Consider the following 18742-nt stretch of genomic DNA (forward strand, 5'->3'; position numbering starts at 1 on the left):
AAAGGGATTCCAGGATAGACGTTTTCAAACTCTCTTTAGGATTCTTCAAACTCTATCCCCACTCCCAGGTCAGCGTTTTATAAAACCGATTGCATGGAGCTTCTCTGGTGATGAGGGATGGGCAGGAGACACCCCCTGTTCTAGCACTGTCCTTACAGGGCCCCACAATGCCAAGGGGCACAGCCCAAAGACCACAGAGCTTGAGTACAAGCACCTTTTACAAAGCTGAACAAGCCACCCCAAGAGCTCCTAGAGGCCAAGTGCTCCTATAGAGACGAACAGTTCCACTTCCTGTTGCCACATTTTTAACTATTTATTGAATGAGGCAGTAATAGACAGAATGGAAAACAACACAGAATCCATGCTCTGCTACTTGGGTTTTGCTTTTCTTCTTCGTCTCAGCAACTTCTCAAACTATTAGGAGGTTATTTCACCACAAAGGAACACGGACTTTAAAGCCCCTGGACAGCTTCACAATGACGATAAAAAATAATAATTAAAAAAATAACAAATTGTAGAACTAGGACTGTTTATATGTAAATTTCCCTTCCCTCCCCCCATTACGTACAGAAAAAACATACAAAGAACATTAGATAGTTTTATATAAAACAAGCAAATACAAGAATCAGAAACTTTTCTCAAAGGCTGAGCAAGACGTGAATAATCTTTTAATGTCGCATAAAAAAAAAAAAACCACATTAAATACACTATCACACATGGGGGGCCGAGAGGAGGGGGGAAGAGTTGTCCCTGTACTCAAGGAGCGAGATTTGGCCTGTCGAAAAGTCAGGTGAATTTAGCCACTGGAGACTCAAGGCTTGCGGCTGAGAAATCACAGAATTTAAGTTGCAAAGAACGCCCTGACCAATCAACACGCGTGAGGAGGAACCTGGGCGGGGCCTGGGCCCACCAGGATGCACCTGGGAAAATGGCAGGGTCCCTTCTGAAAGGGCCCTATCCAGGAGTACACTGAAACACCATCAGATCTTTTCTCTTCCAATGTCCCCATTGTGATGGCCGAACTTCCTAAGCCAGCTGCCCCAGTCAGCTCCAGTCTCCTCTCTGTTAAGCTTCAGAAAGTTACAGGAAAGGAGAAAATTGCTCCCACTGGTGTACTCTGGTCTTTGAAGGTTGTTTTTCTCCCTCCGTCCTTTCCCCTTCCCACCCCTCCCACTTCCCCCCTCTCATTCTCTCCCCCACTCCACAAGCACACGTAACACGCACGCACTCCTCAAACCCTTAATACTTCTGTCACCTTCAGTTCATATACATGACCAATTCAGGACTGACCTTCAAGCCAAAGCAACAATTTAATAGTCATGAGATCAAGGTTTCCTGGGAAGGGGAGGAGATGGGAGGCTGAGGAAACCCCTCTTGTCCCTGCCTGGGAGCTTCAAGGACATTCACCTGCCTGTGGCAAGGTCAGCACCTGGGCCAGCCCGGGGAGAATCTCAGCTGCCAGACCACGACGCCCCTGGACCTTGCAAGCACAATTTCTGGACCCTGCTCTGGAACCTCCTTCCTCAGGTGAGTCCAGCAGGGAGAGTTCTGGGTGGCCACTGGGAGGCAGCTTTGGTGAAGGCCATGGTCACCTCCACCTGAGTTTGTCAGTAGCTCAACGCATGACCCTGGTATGAACAAAAATCGGGTGACTGTGTCTGGCCACGTACCCTACACCCACTAAACTGGGTGAATTATTTTTTCCACAGCGCACCTTGATTTCATACAGATAATTCCATGCGGGTTTCATATATATATATACATATATACTTTATATATATATGTAAATGTGTATATCCATATGTACACATATACATATATTCACACTCACACATACACACACATAAGTATACATACATGTTTTCGCAGAAAGAAGTCCTGCCACAATTTGGCTTTTTGGGACAGTGAAACTGACAATGCAGTATCTTACTCCACCAATCCCAGAAAATCAAGAGTGGTGCTTTAAAAAATGCAGTTCCAAAATCCGCTGCCTTTCTTCCTTTTTTAAAAAAGGGGTAACAATACTTTTCTTCCAAAGTCGAGAGACTTAATTCCATTTGATTGCACCTCTGCAAATGCGTAAAAAATGCTGAAGTAGACTAGAAAACGATGCCATGATATGGCTGCGTGTCACTGTTCCAACGTCACCACTTCCACAGCTTGGCCGTCCATAGTGACTGTGCTGTCTGATATCCTGGTGGTCACAGGGGCCATGGCCACCTGCACCGGCCCGTTGCCCTGGGCGAGGCTGGTCACCACCGTCTGGTACATGCTCACGGGTATCTGGACCAATCCTGGGGAGACAAAGGGGAGACCGATGACGGGGACCGGGTTGAGCTGCCCTGATGCTGGCTGGACAGGGCAGCCAGCTCGGGGATCACTGCCGCCTCAGGTAATCGCATCCCTACTATCCAGGCACAAATACATCCCTTCTTTCACCCCATTTTGATTCTTAAGAACAGAGTATCAGGAAAGAAGAATTAGGAGACATTGTGGAAACGTGCCTCAGAGCAGGGCCTCCCTAACTTGCCAAGAGAGGACCTGCCTGCCACCAACTTTAGGAAGCATAGCTCATGGGGTATGAATAACCCCTCTCCCCTGAAGCCCATCGCTCTGACTACCTTCTTCCTCTGCAGGAAAGGCCACCATTATTTTTCTTTGATATTCTGCTACACTGACTTTCTTTTTCTTTTCTTTTCTTTTCTTTTTTTTATTGGGGAAGGGGAACAGGACTTTATCGGAGAACAGTGTGTATTTCCAGGTCTTTTTCCAAGTCAAGTTGTTGTCCTTTCAATCTCAGTTGTGCGGAGGGCGCAGCTCAGCTCCAAGTCCAGTTGCCATTGTTAGTTGCAGGGGACACAGACCACCATCCCTTGCGGTAGATGAACCGGCAACCTTGTGGTTGAGAGCCCACTGGCCCATGTGGGAATCGAACCAGCAGCCTTCGGCGTTAGGAGCACGGAGCTCCAACCGCCTGAGCCACCGGGCCGGCCCCCTACACTGACTTCTTCAACCCTCTTTCTGTTTATGTTCAAGTTCCCTCAGCTTGAAAAAATGTCTCCCTGAATCCTATCCTGTCTTCTGGCTAGTGTCCTTCCCCTCAGCGTCAGCTTATTTAAAAAAAAAATGCCTAGGTCATTAGTTTTCTGATTTTAGATTTCACAAATCAGTAAAAATTTTAAATACATTTTGGGGTCAACTGAAAACAAAAAATGACCCCCAACTACCTCACTATTATTTCACAGTAAAAACGATGGTTTACCACAAAGAAATCAAAGAAAAGGGCAGTCCTTCCTAAGAAGGGAAAAGTTCATAATTTTATATGATGTATTTAAAAAAAGGATTTCTGATTAAGTAAGGCAGAACCAATGCACATATCAATCTCCTATTCTTCCTAAAACAAAAATTATGGTGAAGGGGGAAAAAGGTTGTCTATCAATGCCAGATGTCAACATATTTTTGGAAGACACAAAGCAAATGTAAAGTGGCTCTAACTGATTAGAGAGGTGGAAGCTGCACCTGTCCGTGGAGGGCTCAGGATGTGGAGACCTCGCTACTGCAGAAACAGTGGATGAGGCGAGAACAGGAATTGGCCGCAAGTTTGTATTCAATTGATTGGACCAGTAGGGTCCCACCAACCCCAAACACAGACCTCTGTTGAGAGGACATCTGAAGTTCATCTACCTTATTGAAAAAGGGACCAGGAGAGACCCAAGGAAAGTGAGAGGGACATTCGGCAGATGGGGGAGAAGAGACGGTGAAAACTCTGGCCTGCTGCCTACTGCTTACCCCGGGGCCCGAGGTCACCTCGCTCTGCCCTGCGCAGCCTGCCAATGGGCTTTCGGGGTCTTACTCTTTAGGAACACAGAAGCAGAGACAATGTGGGGAGCAGTTGAAAATAAAAACAAATGCCCCTTCAGAGGTAAGAGATCATAAAAATGAAGTGCTCTTATTTAAAAGGAGTATGAGAAGCGTCTAACATATGCAGGAAGAAAAAAAGTCCTATCGAAAATCTGGGAGTCATAATGTTGTTGGATGTCTCGAAGGCGAGCCTGGAGGCTAGAAGATGATGGAGAATGCCTTCAAATGTCCGAGAGAACACGCTTTCAGCCCAGAATCCTACAGCCGGCCCATGAAGAATGAGACCCATATCAATCAAGTGGGGGACAGAATCAAGACACCTGCAGACTTGTCAGGGCGCTACAAATCGGCCCCCCAGGCACACCTCAGGACGCTCTGAAGGATGTGCTGATGCTCCACAGAAGTGAGCGAAAACTCAGAAAGAAGTGGCCTGGGATGTAGGAGACAGAAACCACTGCCGAGAGCTCGGGGGCAGGATGAGGTGCCCAGGACGAGGGCGGTGCAGCAAATCTGCGAGGACAGAGGGGGCCAACGGCACGAACCATGGGAGAGAGGACTGAGAGGGATTTTCCAGAATTGGGTAGAACTGGTGATTGCTGCTTAAGAAGTAGAAGGAAAAAAGCAAGTATTAACCATAAAAATTATACTATACTTGTCTTGGCAGTGAACATTTTTTATGTGATTATAATAATATAAACATAAAAACTGAGTTATCAAACAATTGGAATAATGTCTCAACTTAAGAAGTGATCATATACGATTATTATTTCGAGCAGTGAAGCTACATACCAGGAAAAAGAGCATGAAGTGTTGGCCCTGGGGTACCGTATTTTTTTTTAAAAGGCTGCCTACCGTGTTTCCCCGAAAATAAACCGGGTCTTATATTAATGTTTGCTCCACAAGATGCATTAGGGCATATTTTCAGGGGGATGTATTACTTTTTCATGTATAACAATCTACATTTATTCCAATGCACTCATGTCATCTTCTTCTGGAACATCGTCATAATGTACTAAATGCGTCCCTCTGGCTGACGATCTCAACTAGGGCTTATGTTCGGCGTAGGTCTTATTTTCGGGGAAAGTGAAAGTAAGACCTACTGTAGTCTTATTTTTGATATTTAGGATATATCACTTTTATGAAAATAAAACTATTTTTAAAAGGGATGTTTTACCAGAATATTTTCTAATGCAAAAAAATCAAACATAAAATAAAAGGTTATTTTACAATGTGAAATTGTATCTAATTGTTTTCTAGAGGTAAGTGTTGCCAGTTTAGGAATAAATATTTGTGATGCAACAGGAGGGGCTTAGTGTTCTGCTTTGATGAGTCATTTTTAGACATCCCGGCCCATCCTGTGCATGTTAACAGGAGTAGAAGGCACGGCCCACCATGCCTCACACTTGAGACGCTGGGGCCTAAAAAGAAGAGGAGGGGAGGCCAGCCCACTCGCATGAGGCTGGGGGCAAAGCAGGCCAAGGGGCCAGGCTGTGGCTTCGGAGGCCTGCGGTTCAATTTCTCTCATATAGACCTTTGCAAATGGCTCTGACATGTCTCTCATCAATTCGTCTTTCAGTTCACCCCTCCTGCCATCCAAGTTATCTTTCTAGAACATGTCACGTCCCTAATCTCCAACTTTCCAAATCCCACGCTGTTACAGAGGTTCTCGAGGTCTATGAGAAGTCCCAGTGCTTGGCATGGTATTCAGGACCGTTCCTGATCTGCCTCGGGCTGTCTGCACAGTCCCATTTCCCTCACTCCCCGACAGGTACCCTGTGCTCTGGGCACCACCCCAGTCTATTCTCAGCTTCCCAACAGCTGGTCATACTCCTTTCTCTGGGCCTTGGCTCAAGTGGTGCACCACCTGGAGTCCCCTGGCGCGCCATCCTTCCCCTTTAAATCCTGGTCCAGTGGTCCCTCCTCTTGGAAGCCTGCCCCCGTCCCAGCCCCAGTCAGTGAGGAGAGTGGCCTTCTGTGAGGCTCAGTAAGCAAGGACGCAGTGCATCATCTGGCCCGGCCCCGTCCATGCAGGCAGACAGGCCTTCCCACTTGACTGAGGCTCCGTCAAGGCCAGGGCTGACTCTGGTTCATGCTCTAGTCCCCACAGTACTGACAAGGACAACAGGTGCCATAAGTTGGCATCAGTGCAGCCGCCGGGGCAATAGGCCAGGGGAGACTACTGGGGCCTCAACCCACGTGCGGCTGGGCCCTGCTCCCCTGACTGCAGGCTGCAGGCAAGAGCCTGGGCGTACGTGAGGACCATACACGCCCTTCAATCACCCAGTGTAGCACCGCTTTCATCCCTTCTTCTGGTCAAAACAGGCAAAGTTAATGAAGTGACCCAAAAAGCATGGTGGCAAAGCCAGGATACCTGTGTAATCCTCCAAAAAACCCACAGCAGCAAATGGCAACCAAAACGGAAGCAAAGATCAGTCCCATTTCATTGCTCTTGCTTCTGAGCTTGATTCAGTCCCAAAAGCTCCAAACTTGGGGAACAAGTCCCACACTTTACACAAACAGTAACTACTGTGTGTGAGCGAGACATTCTTCCTAAATGCGAGCCACTGTCCTGGCGTAGGCCTGGGGGGGAGAGAAACTTAAAGAAGCGTCCGGTTAAATCTCTCTCACCCTGGTTCATGAAGTATTTGAGTTCCCTATGATGTGGGCCCACGTGCAACACTATTAAAATAGTTTGTAGTATCACGGAAGATTTGCCTTAAATTAAAATGGAGCAAATTCAAACGCAAAACTACATATTGTCTGATACTGCTATAAGCAGGTGATCTTTAGAACACAAACTAACCTTGTTGCTCTTTTTTACAACTTTTCAGTGCTTTCCAATGGCCCATGGGACTTTCCAAAGTCCAAGTCCCTTTGCAGGTACTTAAGCCCTTCATGTCAGCCCCTGCTGTTCGGTCAGCCTGGTGATCCATGAATCACCACCCACTTTGTACTCAGCCAGGTGAACTACACGACTGAGGTTCTCAACACCCCCCCACCCCACGACGTGCATACACCGTTACTTCTGCCTAGAATGACCTCCCTGGGCTTGTTCCTTGAGTGGGCTCCTATTCTTCCGTCAACAGACAGCTCCTCCTCCACCTGGGCTGCTCTTCTCCGGAGCTCCCACAGCACTTTGCGCTGGCCTCCATGGAGGCAGCGGTCCTATTCATTATCCCTGTTTGCGCGTCCTGTCTCCAGGGAGACTGTGAATTCCTTAAGGGAGGGACAGAGACTCCATCTTTGAGTCCCTAGCAATCAGCAGGAGCTCAATAAATGTTTTCAACACTCTTGGGTGAAATCTGCCTTCTGCAATTTCAGTTGTCTGTCCTAGGACTGAGTGATGGAACTGGATGAGTCTAAGGGTGAGTGGCAGTGCCCAGTCCAGAGAACAGCAATATCAAAATGACTGCATTCAGGACCCATGCAAAAAAAACCATTTTAAAAGATTTCATCTTCTGTACTTCACCTCACACGCAGGGAAGGAGTAAATTTGGCCTCTACAACTGGGTGATAAAATGACTCCCACACAGTGCTGTCTCGAGAATAAATAACGGGTCACAGTCACAACATACCTGCAAAGCTTTTCAGAGGGAGAAATTCCACATACAGGGATCATTTCATAACCTCAAATGCCTTGAAATCCCAACCCACTATTTCCCACAGGCAGTTTCATTCTATCTCTACCTTAAATAAATGCATTACCATCTCATTGTGGGGATTTTAGAACCTGTGTCTCTCTCTACACCCACACCCACACACACTCCCCCCCCCCACAGCCATTTTGACATGGATTAGAGTAAATCATCTCAGTGTCTCTGACCTAACAGCCTTTATGTCCATGGCGAGGAAAGGGGGGAGGGGCCTGGAAGCTTGGAAACCCAGCATGCACTAAGTCGGCCGGCTGCCCTTGGAGGAGGAGATGATTAAATGCTGAGGTACAGTAATCAGGCTGGGACTGTCCCCCACATCTGCTCAGCCTGCCCCTGATTAGCCCTAATCTTGAAGGCGTATGTTAATCTAAGCTTGTATTCTGGGTCATTTCAATTGATTAAGTAACAGGAAGCCCTTCAAATTCTGCTTTAAGGGCTTGATGTTCTCCTTTTTGTTTTTCAGAGACCGTGTACAATCCTAGTAATAAGACTCTCTTGGCATGTGTAGAGCACTTTTCAAAGCCCTCTTACACCCACTGCATGTCATTTGATTTCTGCTAGGACCCTGGAGAAGCAGGCAGGGCATGTATTCTTCCCTTTCACAAATGACAGGCAAGCTCCTTTGGCAGAACCATAGACGTATTGTACAGGCACATACTTATGTCTCCCAATCTCTAGTACCCGAATCTTCTAAGCTGTAAGAAACCTTAGAGTTCATTCAGTTTAGTAAATCCAATCCCCTTCCTTTTTCTTTAAACTCAAAAGTAAACGGGTACAAAGTTTATTTAAAACAAAAAAACAAAACAGGGACCAAGAGAGACTGAGCGGTTCTTTCTCTCGAGAGTCTTTCCACGCAACACAACGTCCTACCCATGGACCACCGTGGCCAGCAGGGACCCGGAAGGGTGAGCGCTATCCTCTCGGGCTCCCTGCTGCTTCTCCTCTCAGGCTTCTTGTAAGGTTCACAGAACTGGCCAAAATGGGAAATGAAGCCAAAGGGGACTCAGGAACTCCAGGTCCCAGCACAAGGATTTCCTTGTCAAACAGCAGTCAGACCAGAATCCCTGGAGGACCTGCTGGCTCCAGGACCACATTTCCCTGTAAGAGCCAGTGAGACCTGACCCTGCTCTATTTTTCTACGACTTGGGTATCATTCTGGAGTCAGACACAGTCCTCCCACTCTTCTCCCACCTCAACAAGTGGCAAGTACATCCTTCCAGCTGCTCAAGTCCCAAACTCTGAAGTCGAGTCCTCTTTGACTTCACATGCAATACATCAGCAACTCCTGGCTACGCTTCCTGCAAATGCAAACAGACCTCAACCACATCGACTGCTGCCACCCTAGACAAATGCCTACACCTCTTGTCTGGACCACGCTTTAGTTTCCTTTGTGAAGCCAAGCTTCAGCCCTTGCTCCACTGCAGTCTGTTCTCCACACAGTAGCCAGAGGGATCTTCTAATTTCCACACGAGGTGATGGATATGGGGACATGCTCTGAAAATTCAGGCCATTTGCTCACATTAAGGGCTTGGCCTTTTTTATGTGGATCAGGAGGCCGTGAGGTTTCATGGTGATGTGTCTCTGATGGCGGCACCGGGAGAGGCACCAAGGAGAGGAACTTCAAAGGCTGGGTCGCAACCTGGCACATGTTGTGATTTTATCATTCCTGACCTCTCCTCAGGTAGCGAGTTTTATCACTTACCTACTGTGCAATGGAGCGCATGCACGTGCACACATACGTGTAATAAATGGAATTTATTTTTCCCAAGACTAACTTCTTTTAGTATTCTGAGATTTGATGAATAAGTCTATATATCACAGCTAGCTAAGTCTTCTTCTTGAAATATAATTTGGCAATGGCCACCCCATCCCATCAAAACACAGACACACAGACAAACACACACACACACTTTTGGTGGTTCTCTACTAAGGGAAAAGTAAAGTCCAAATAGTTAATAGTTGAGAAATTACATCAGCCTTTCCCATGAACACTCTATATTATCCCTTCATTACAACCATAGTTGTGCCCTCATCACGACATGTATTTGCTCAGACAGAGCCCTTGGCCTAGAATGATCCCCTGCCAACGTAAGTCTTGTTCTTCTAACAATTTCCACATCATTCATGGGGTTATCCCTGACAGAACAGCCCACGAGGCTCTCTCCCTCCTGTGACTTCACTGCCTCTATTGTTCATTTGGCATCAGCTCTGTGTGAACCTGTTTCCAAGTAGTTACTGTTTTCCTCTGTATAAATCTGCTCAGATTGTTGGCGTAGATGCGTAATAACTGAATATGACAACTGAGCAGGTTCTTCCTGACTTTCAGAACCTTGATTCCATTCCCATTAGCTTTGGCCTCCACAGACTAAAGTATCTGAAGCTTGTACTCTGCTCCCGAAAGAAGCAGGGCTTCTCCACAACCACGTTCTTGAGGAAGTGCGGCCAAATGCTGTATGGCAGTTCTGGGGCGTTTTACATGATGGTGAAACAGGCTGTCGTACTTGGTTTCCCAATTGGAAAGACCTGCATGTGAATCATGGCTGTGCCATTCAATGGCTTGTGAGCCTCGCTTTCCTCGTATGTGAAACTGCGATCACTCATTTCACAGGCTGCAGAGGCCTAGATGTGCTGACCTACGGAAAGCCTGGCACGGCCCTTGGCACGCAGTTGGTATCCAATAAATGGTAGCTACTTTTCAAAGATGACTCTGAATAAGAGGTTTGACGAAGTCTGGTTGGGGTCACAGATGTTGGACTAACGTTCTCAGAAAACAGAAAGCAGAGACAGCAGAGATCCCCTTTCAGCAGCGAGTTGCTCCTGCCAGGAAGCACATCATTCGCCAAAGGCCTCCAAAGATGTAAAGTAAAGATTAGAGATAAAAGCCATGAAATCAGGGCAGATGGATTGATGGGCAGCTTCCTTTCTGAAATGCAGTGATGGTCAGAACTGGCACTGGCTCTGCACCGTGACATATGAAATAGCTGCCGATTCTGTGCACTGGTAAATAAATACTCCAGACTGAACTATTAATCAATATTAGGGGTATTAAATATATGATCAGGAACAGTGTGATATGATGTCATCACTCTGATCAATTTCTAACCCCCTCCAAAAACTAATGACATAGGCTCAAGATCAGAGTTGCAGGCCTGGTCAGGGTCAGCCAGAACCGCAGACTGCCCTACCCCCACCCACCCCACGACAAGATAGAGCAGGACAGACGGCCTGAGGAAGAATGGGCCTTTCATTTGCCCTCACAATCTGGGAAACCTTTGGGAATTGTTGTTTGCTGTAACTGAATCTTTCAGCCCAAAGGCCTTCCAAGTTGGTCATGGAAATATCTTTAGTTGGGAGAAAAATATTGATGGGTGTAAGAGAAAAGTAGAGAGCTAAACAAATAAATTATCAAATAAACACAACCGTGGGTAGAAGAGAAATAATTCTTAAAACCCAAAGGAAAAATTTACAATGTAATGCCTTCTGTAGTTTATGGGCGTGAAAGCTAACTATATGTATCAGGAAAATATTGGCTTAAACGGGGAACCAGAAGATTGTGACTGGAAAGGGTAGGAATAAATAAATAAAAGATGAAACCATGTATTGTTATTACCTAAGCAACTTGTGCAGTTTTTAAAGAAACCATCAAGAATATCAACAGGTATTTCTGGTGACAGGCAGAAGGGAAGTCCTTCAAAAAATGTCATTTGCAGGCCTGGAAGGAAACTGACATCAGGGACTGATGTCTAAGGAAAACAACCATTACATGAAAAAGCAGGCACGCTCTGTACTGGTGTAGAAATGGGAGAACATGCAAGGAGATCATGGACAGAAGCTAGTCCAGTAGGCAGGCGGCAGACCGAGGCTGAGAATAACAAACAGGACCAGATGGAAGGGTCAGATACAGGACAAGAAGGAAGGTCATGAAAAGAACGTCAGCATCAGATGAAAAGGAGAGCCAGGTAACCCTCATGATAGTAACACAAGGAGGAAACAGAGGAAAAGCATTTCTTTCCCAGTGGTTCTGTTTCTGTTCTATTAGCTGCTTCCAGGGCATTTACGCTTCTTTTTCCATGTTTTCTATGTCCATGGCTTTTGGGGCATTTAAGGGATTTATGGATTAAAATCCGTACCACATCCGGTAAGGACTGAGTATTTTCACGAAGCCAGTAGCAGCCTTCGTGTAACAGGCACTTCAGCGCATCCAAGGTTTTCTCTGCACGTGCTAGACAAGCGCAAGCCTCATCTGGAACAACTCCTTTCTGGAATAACTTTCATAGCACTGACCCTGCCGGGTAGGGCAGTGTCACTGTGTCCTGGACCTGATTTTGCAGACCTCTGGGAACTCCTCTCGCCCCCGTAAGCCAGATGTTAAAAATGAATCCATTTTCACTTTACTAGTGAAATATATTTCAAAACATAGTTTGGAGATATAATTTTACGATTTCCTCCTCGAGTTACTGGAATGCCCGGAACCATGAATGAAATCGGGGGTTGTGTGCTTCAGTGCTCAGAACCACTGTGGTTTATTATCCTGCAGACCGAGCCCCCAGTGGGGGGTTGAGCCAGCCAACTCCAAGGCCTGCTCATCTGACTGAGAGGGCTTTAACCTGAAATGGCAGGAGAGGAAAGTGTCCAACTAAAGCTTGTGGGACATGTTTGTCCTCGGAAGGACATCTGGTCCGAGTGTAGCGAGCTGGGCAAGAGGAGACTAGTACATTTCCAGAAGAAATCATGGGAAGAAGGGTGGGACCAACACTCACGGCCTCCAATGTCTATGCACCAGTGGACAGCATATGGGCAACGTGTGAGGTGCTGATGGCGACCTCGGGAGTAAGTCACCAAGCTGTCTGAGTTGACAATAGTCAGGGGTAGATGTGAATAGGAGGCTCAATTGGGAAGAGCCCAGCGTTAGGAACGGAGATTTCTGTTTCTGTTACTATTAACACGTTGCGTACGGCGGGGTTTAAATCCCTCGTGAAGATTCTCGTGATCCGTACGCAACGTGTTAACACTTTCAAATTAGTTATTGTAGGAAATCTCAAATAGGCACAAAAGGAGAGCCTAGGACAAGGAATGCCTCACCCTGGTGTGCCCGCCATCCAGCCCTTGCCTCTTCTATCTGAACAGGGTTAGACTGAAGCAAAGAAGCTCCCAAAGATGCACTGATTTTTCCACTCTTAGCACAATCTGTAGCACCATTTAGAAAACGAACCAACTTTCTGAGAGCACATAAAGAGCAGTGTTAGGTTTGTTGTAGGCAGTGACACTCCCGAAAACAGCTGATTAGAAAGTGGAAATAAACGGACAGTTGTAGGGTTTGACTGTCACATGGAAAGAAATCTCTCTCAAAAAACTTCATTTTGGTCAAGTATTTATCCTGCCTTTCCTATTTGGACTGTATTTAGCATAAGTAAATTGTCAACGAGGACAAGTTCTTTATAAAAGAATGCCAGCTAAGAAAGGCAGAAGGAATGATGACATTAGAGAAGTCAGCATCTTGTAACTCTTAGGGAAATAATAACCTATACAAAATCATTAGTGTTTACTAAAACCACCTGGTGACGGGTGATGAGGTCTACAGGCGAGGAATTCCACCACCGCAGGAAGCAGCGCCTGGAAGGACAGCCGCTCAGTTCCTCTCCCCTCCAGCTGCTTCCTTCTTTCTCCGAAGATGACCCCCCTGCACCTTCTCAGTCAGCACCCGCCTGCACTGGGCACAGTCTGCCTGCCATACAGAGGCCCGACACTAACACAGAACTTTGAAAAAGCACTGGGCAAGATGGGCCACCAGACGCGCTGTGGAGGGGCACACACTGCTGCGGGGGCACAAACTGTCTCTGACATGAGCCCGGGAAGGGTTTTACAAACATGCCTTCAGCAAATCACCTGCACACTGACTGCTAACACATGCAGGTTTATAAAAGTAGATCTTACAGTCAGCTCTTAGTTGAGCTGAAGGGAGGGTAGTTCATATCCCCCATATCGCCTCTAAACTGGAATTTATGATGTGCTTTACTTGGAGCAGACTGATTTTCCTAATTATGTCTTCCTTAAGCTAATATGAACACTAATTTGTATTCCTTAAGTATTCAGCAGCTGAGTGGGGGTGGAAGAGATGGCCCAGGCTTAGGCTGGCTTGCTTAGAGAAACTGTATAAGGATTTAAAATGTGTCACGAGTAATCTGCATGACAGATAAATCCGTACGTGGCAACTAAGAGTTGACTATATTTATATTTATAAAATTGACAGGCCACTTCTGTCTCATAGGGTTGCTATGAGGATAAGTAACATTAAATTTACATGACTTAAGTTAAGAAAGAAGACACTGTCTAAGTTTGAGGTGGTATTGTTATTTCATACAGGTTCTCTCTCAGGAGTCAAAGCAACCGTGTAGCAGCTACTAGAGGCAGACAAATGGGGGAAGCAAGATGAAAGGTCCTGCCTCGGTCCCCAGAGTTGCTGAGAACGGAAGGGGGGCCACCAGCTCAGGGTGCCCCCCTGGGAGTGTTGTGCACACTCCACGTTCTGCGAAAATGAACAATTCACACTCACACTCTTGGCCCTGAGTATTTACGTGCCTTCTTGTTAGTCAGAAGCAGTGTTTATGGAGAAAAGCGCCTTCCAGTCAAACAGTAGAGTCATGAAGGCTTAAGGAAGGGAAGGTCAGGGAGCAGGGCAGCTGAAAAGTAGACATTCCTAAAATCCAGGTCCTTTCTCATGGTTATAATCCATTATTATAATTATAATCATAATAATTATTGTTATTATTTTGCAAGGGGGGGAGGAGAGGGGAGGAAGGACGTGAGACTCCCAGAGGAAAAAAATGGAAAGGTACAAAAATAAAGATCACCGTCTAAGTAACATGGCTGGAAGGGGTTGTGCCAAAAGCGTTCAAGTAAACTTCCTTTTCTCCTTCCAACAAGGCTGAAACAGAAACGCCAAGGCTTACTGACGCAGTCGAGACGTTTCGAGGTTCAGACCAACCTCTGAAACCGCGCTGCCCACTGTGACAATGGATAATGTTCCATCTGTATGCCGGCCAATATGGTGGCTACAGAGCACTTGAGATGCAGCCGGTGCGATTGAGGAACTGAGTCTTTCATTGTATTGGATTTTAATTCACTGAAGTTTAAACGGCCAGAGCGCAGCTCTATAACCTTTCCAGAGCATCATCAATGTGCTTCAGTCGTTGAAGATGATAAGAGTTGCCTTTATTTAGATGGAAACTCAATCTGAAATTGCATGCTCTGCATTCACCTGAAATATATTTTCCTGGCATTGCCCTTATTTACATGACAGGTTTCTTTCCTTTGCTGGCCTACCCCGTCACCTTATTTCAACAGCAATCCTCCCGCCACTGCCCCCAGGTGAGAAACTTCATCAGCATTTGAGAACAATACAGTATAGCTATACATTACAGGCTATGAGCAGTGAGGAGAGGCTGGGCCCCGCAAAGGCAGAAGAATTGCTGGATGCCTCTTTCCGAGCCAATCTGATAGCAGGGGGCTTTGTAGTCTCGCTCAGAGCACTGTCTCAGTTTCCATATATAGACCCCTTCAAAGATTCTCAGATCCAACTGCTAGCTTTACAACAGAAAAGATGTTTTAAGCAATTTCACTATGAAAGCCCCATTTAGGTTCAGAAAATCTCTAAACTGGGGACTTTCTAATAATGAAGATTTGCTGTAATTACAACGTCACAGGCAATTGTGCTGACAAAGCCAAACCAACATGTCTCCTTGCTGGGCCTTTGCTCTCAGTCTGACCAAAAGGAGGAGAAAAGGTGCTTTGTGAGGAGCAGATGTGCAGTGGGAGGCCCCGGGGAAGCAGATCTGTTGAATGAAGCAGGTGCCTCTTAGACATTCACTTTCCTGACTCCAACCACAGCTTCCCTTCATTTGATACCCTGGCTCTTGGCAGGAGGACGGAGAGAGCATCACACAAAAAGGAAGCATGTTTATCCTGTTCAGATTACGGCTCTGCCAGGCTGCTGCTGCTGCTGGGTTCTGCACATTTGCTCTTTATTAAGCAAATGGTAGATCTGGGAAGTGAATCCCTGTATTTACACAGGTAACCTGAGAGCCAGAGGGCCCCAAACCATACTGGCTGTGATGTGCAAGCCATTAGAGTTAATAACAGTGCGCTGACATTCCTTCAAAATCCTAATGGAAGCATAAATAAAAAGAGGAAAGTCCCCTTTACCCAAGAACCTTGAAAACTTCATTCTGAAGAATTTTTCCTGTCATGAAATTCTGGTTCTTGTGCGAACAGTGATTAATCCTCCTTTTACATGCTCAATTTTAAAAAACCCACTTTTTAATCTACATATTGAACAGAAACAACTCCAATCAAACTTCTCCAGTCACGGCTCTGGGTTTGGTATGCTAAAAAAATAATAAAAAATAAAATCCCTTTACAGAATATTACCTGCAGTGAGGAACCAAGATTCTGTCTTGGTTACAAGGAGCTGGAATCATCTAAGACCAGAATCTGTCTTTCGAATACAAAGACTCAGAAAGATCTGGGGACCTAAAGGGAAGGAGAATGAGACAACGAAACATGTAACTTGGCCTTGAGGACACTGGGGATGGAGCGGAGACCATGGTCAGTGGTGTCCCCTGCCAGATGGCAGGCACCTTCTTGGGAATCTCTGTCCCGAAGCCCTGGTCAGAGTCCTCTGCCCAGAATGTCCCTGGTTCATCAAGCTTCCCCAAGCTGAGACTCCCTGACATAGTCAGACCAAGGAGCAGAGGAAGGTAGGCCCGTGTGGCTAGACAACATGTATTAATTCCCTCTGGAGCCCTGAGGAGGCAACTCTGGAGGCATTCAGCTTTTAACATGGAAAACATCAAAAAGCGACATCTGACGGACATGGCGATGCTCAGATGAGTCCTAAGAATAAAGACCAATGTACCATGGCCTAACATTTCATTGGAAAAGGCCCTCTTTTTTCTCCTGCTGTCTTTAAATCTTCAAATAGCAGAGCATTGATTAGCAATTCCTGGTGTACAAATCATGAATGCCTGAGGCCACCCAGTTCATAATGGTATCGGGACATAACACACCCCCTTTGGACTTGCAGACTGGACAAGGAAAAAGACGAATCTAAACCCACAATGACATTTTTCAAGAGACAGTCCTGCTCCTTCTGAAGGTATCTACAGGTCAGCATCTTGGCAGGAGACAGACGCACCAAAGAACCCTGACAACTGGAAACCCCTCCGATTGTGGGGGCTAAGCCTGATGAGTGACAAGAAAGGCCTGGAAATGTGGACAAGGGAATCTCAGGCTCATCTGCCCTGGCACGCCTGAGGGACAATATGCTTCCACGAGTAGCAGAGGCTTTCTGAAGCGGGGCTGCTCAGCGTGAGGTGACTACCTCCTCCCTCCAAATGGAGGCTTAGCGGACAGATCCTAAGAATGCGTCCGGGAAGTGCTAAGAGCGAACACTCTGAAGATGAGCTCCCTTCCCATTCCGTGTGAGTGTTTAATGATACTCACTGCAGTAGCAGTAAGCAGTTACGGTGTGCTCATGGTACCCCAGGCATAAAAGAGAGTAGGACCAAATATTCTCTGCTGTCCCTAAAATTAGTGACATCAACGTATCTCCCTCGATGCAGGAGACTGGGGAGTCAGAAAAACTGCCACTTCCCTCCGAGAGCTATTCCGGAAATCGTTTTGGACGTCAGGTCATTAGGAAGGGAGTAGGGAAGGAGGACAAGCTTCAGTGCTGTGAAAGCGCAGAGAACTGTGCATGCCTTTGGGTATTCTAGAAGCGAGAGCTCCACCACCCATCTCCACGGTCCCATTTCTTAGAAGCAGCCATGCTTCACTGTCAAGTCTGGAATTTATCCAATAGGAATGTCTTCTTGCAGCCTTGTGACCCACCAGACTCTGGCTGTTTGGCCCTTTTTGGGGTCAGTGTAAATCCATTAGAGAGCCTGGCTTGAAGATGCCTGTATTCTGGGAGAGAAATTTGCACTTGTGAGCCCTCGAAGGGGCCTGGGTCATGAATAAAGAGACTAGGAAGTGGGTCTAGGTGTCACCACTGACTCCTGTCTCAGGTTTTTCTGCCTCAGACTCTGCAGTGCACACAAATAGGCCAGTGCTTCTTGCAGCCCTGCTGCCCAGCTGTTTACTGGCTGTGGATTACTGCAGTCACATGGCAGTGATTTTTTTTTTCTTTTCAGCAAAGCCATGCTGTCCATGAGCTGAGAAGGTCACAGGGAGGCAAGGCTCATGAAGTATTTGTGTTACCAGAAGGGGCACGACTTGCCAGGCTCCCACGGCACTTTTGCTATGCACTTTGGATCAGGGCTATCCCACAGAACTTCCTGCAATGACGGAAGCGTTGTGCATCTACATAATCCACTACAGTACCCACTGGCTGCTCGTGGCTATTTAAATTTAAATGCCAGTAAGTTAAAATTCAATAAAAAAATTCAGTACTTTAGGCCATGGTTATTGAGCCCTTAAAATGTGGCTAGTGTGACTAACTGAAATTTTAATTTATTTAATTTTAATTAACTTGCATTTAAATTCAAAGAGTCACACACAGCTAGTAGCTACCATATTAGAGACCACACCTTCAGATCTTGGGTTTTGACACCATTTATTGATTTGCCTCTGCTAAGATTTATAGGATACTGACTTTTAAAGTAAGTAAAATATGGCTATGACCATTCCTTAAAGGAATCCTGTAAAACCAAGTAAGAGTTTAATCAGGTGAATAAGAAAGACAACGATTTTCACTTGTTTCACACCTTCTTTACTTCCCAGGTTGGACGGGATGGCAAGAGGGAATGCAAGGGAGAGAAGGGCGCTCCTGTCTGGTGGAAGAAAGTAATGGAGATGGGGTTTTGGTTTCCAGTTTCACCATTTAGTAGCTGAGTGCTCGTGGGCAAGTCCCACCTGAGCTGCCTCTGCAAAGCAGGGCTCATAATCTCTGTTCCGCTCACCTTACTGGGTGAAGGTGGAATAATGCACAGAGCTCATGGTGGTAGTAGTGATGGGGGTAGGAGGGTACTGGACAAAGAAAAGGAAGGCTAGAGAAAGAAAAGGAAGAAGGTCCTGGATAATTATGCTCCATGCTTATACACATAGTTAAAAGGCAAAAACAGAGCAAAACTGGAACAGTTATCTATCTTCCTGGCATGACATCTACCAACATGTTCCCAGAGTGAAAACCATTCATTAGCTGACTGAAGTGGGGAAACCCTGTCTGCAGA

At 46.3% G+C, this 18742-nt stretch overlaps 1 protein-coding gene across 3 annotated transcripts in view; it reads right to left on the minus strand.

Annotated features, from left to right (window-relative positions):
* Positions 1-294: 294 nt before the first annotated feature.
* The window catches only part of NRF1 (nuclear respiratory factor 1), a 117002-nt gene continuing 98554 nt past the window's right edge, over positions 295-18742 (minus strand). For all 3 annotated transcript variants that reach the window (XM_019751370.2, XM_019751361.2, XM_019751352.2), the window contains one exon: positions 295-2294. In XM_019751370.2, coding sequence (XP_019606929.1) covers positions 2131-2294 — 164 coding nt within the window. In that variant the 3' untranslated portion in view covers positions 295-2130. The remainder of the gene's footprint in view (positions 2295-18742) is intronic.

The sequence above is a fragment of the Rhinolophus sinicus genome, linkage group LG11, assembly GCF_036562045.2.
Source record: "Rhinolophus sinicus isolate RSC01 linkage group LG11, ASM3656204v1, whole genome shotgun sequence".
In the NCBI taxonomy this organism is placed as follows: Eukaryota; Metazoa; Chordata; class Mammalia; order Chiroptera; family Rhinolophidae; genus Rhinolophus; species Rhinolophus sinicus.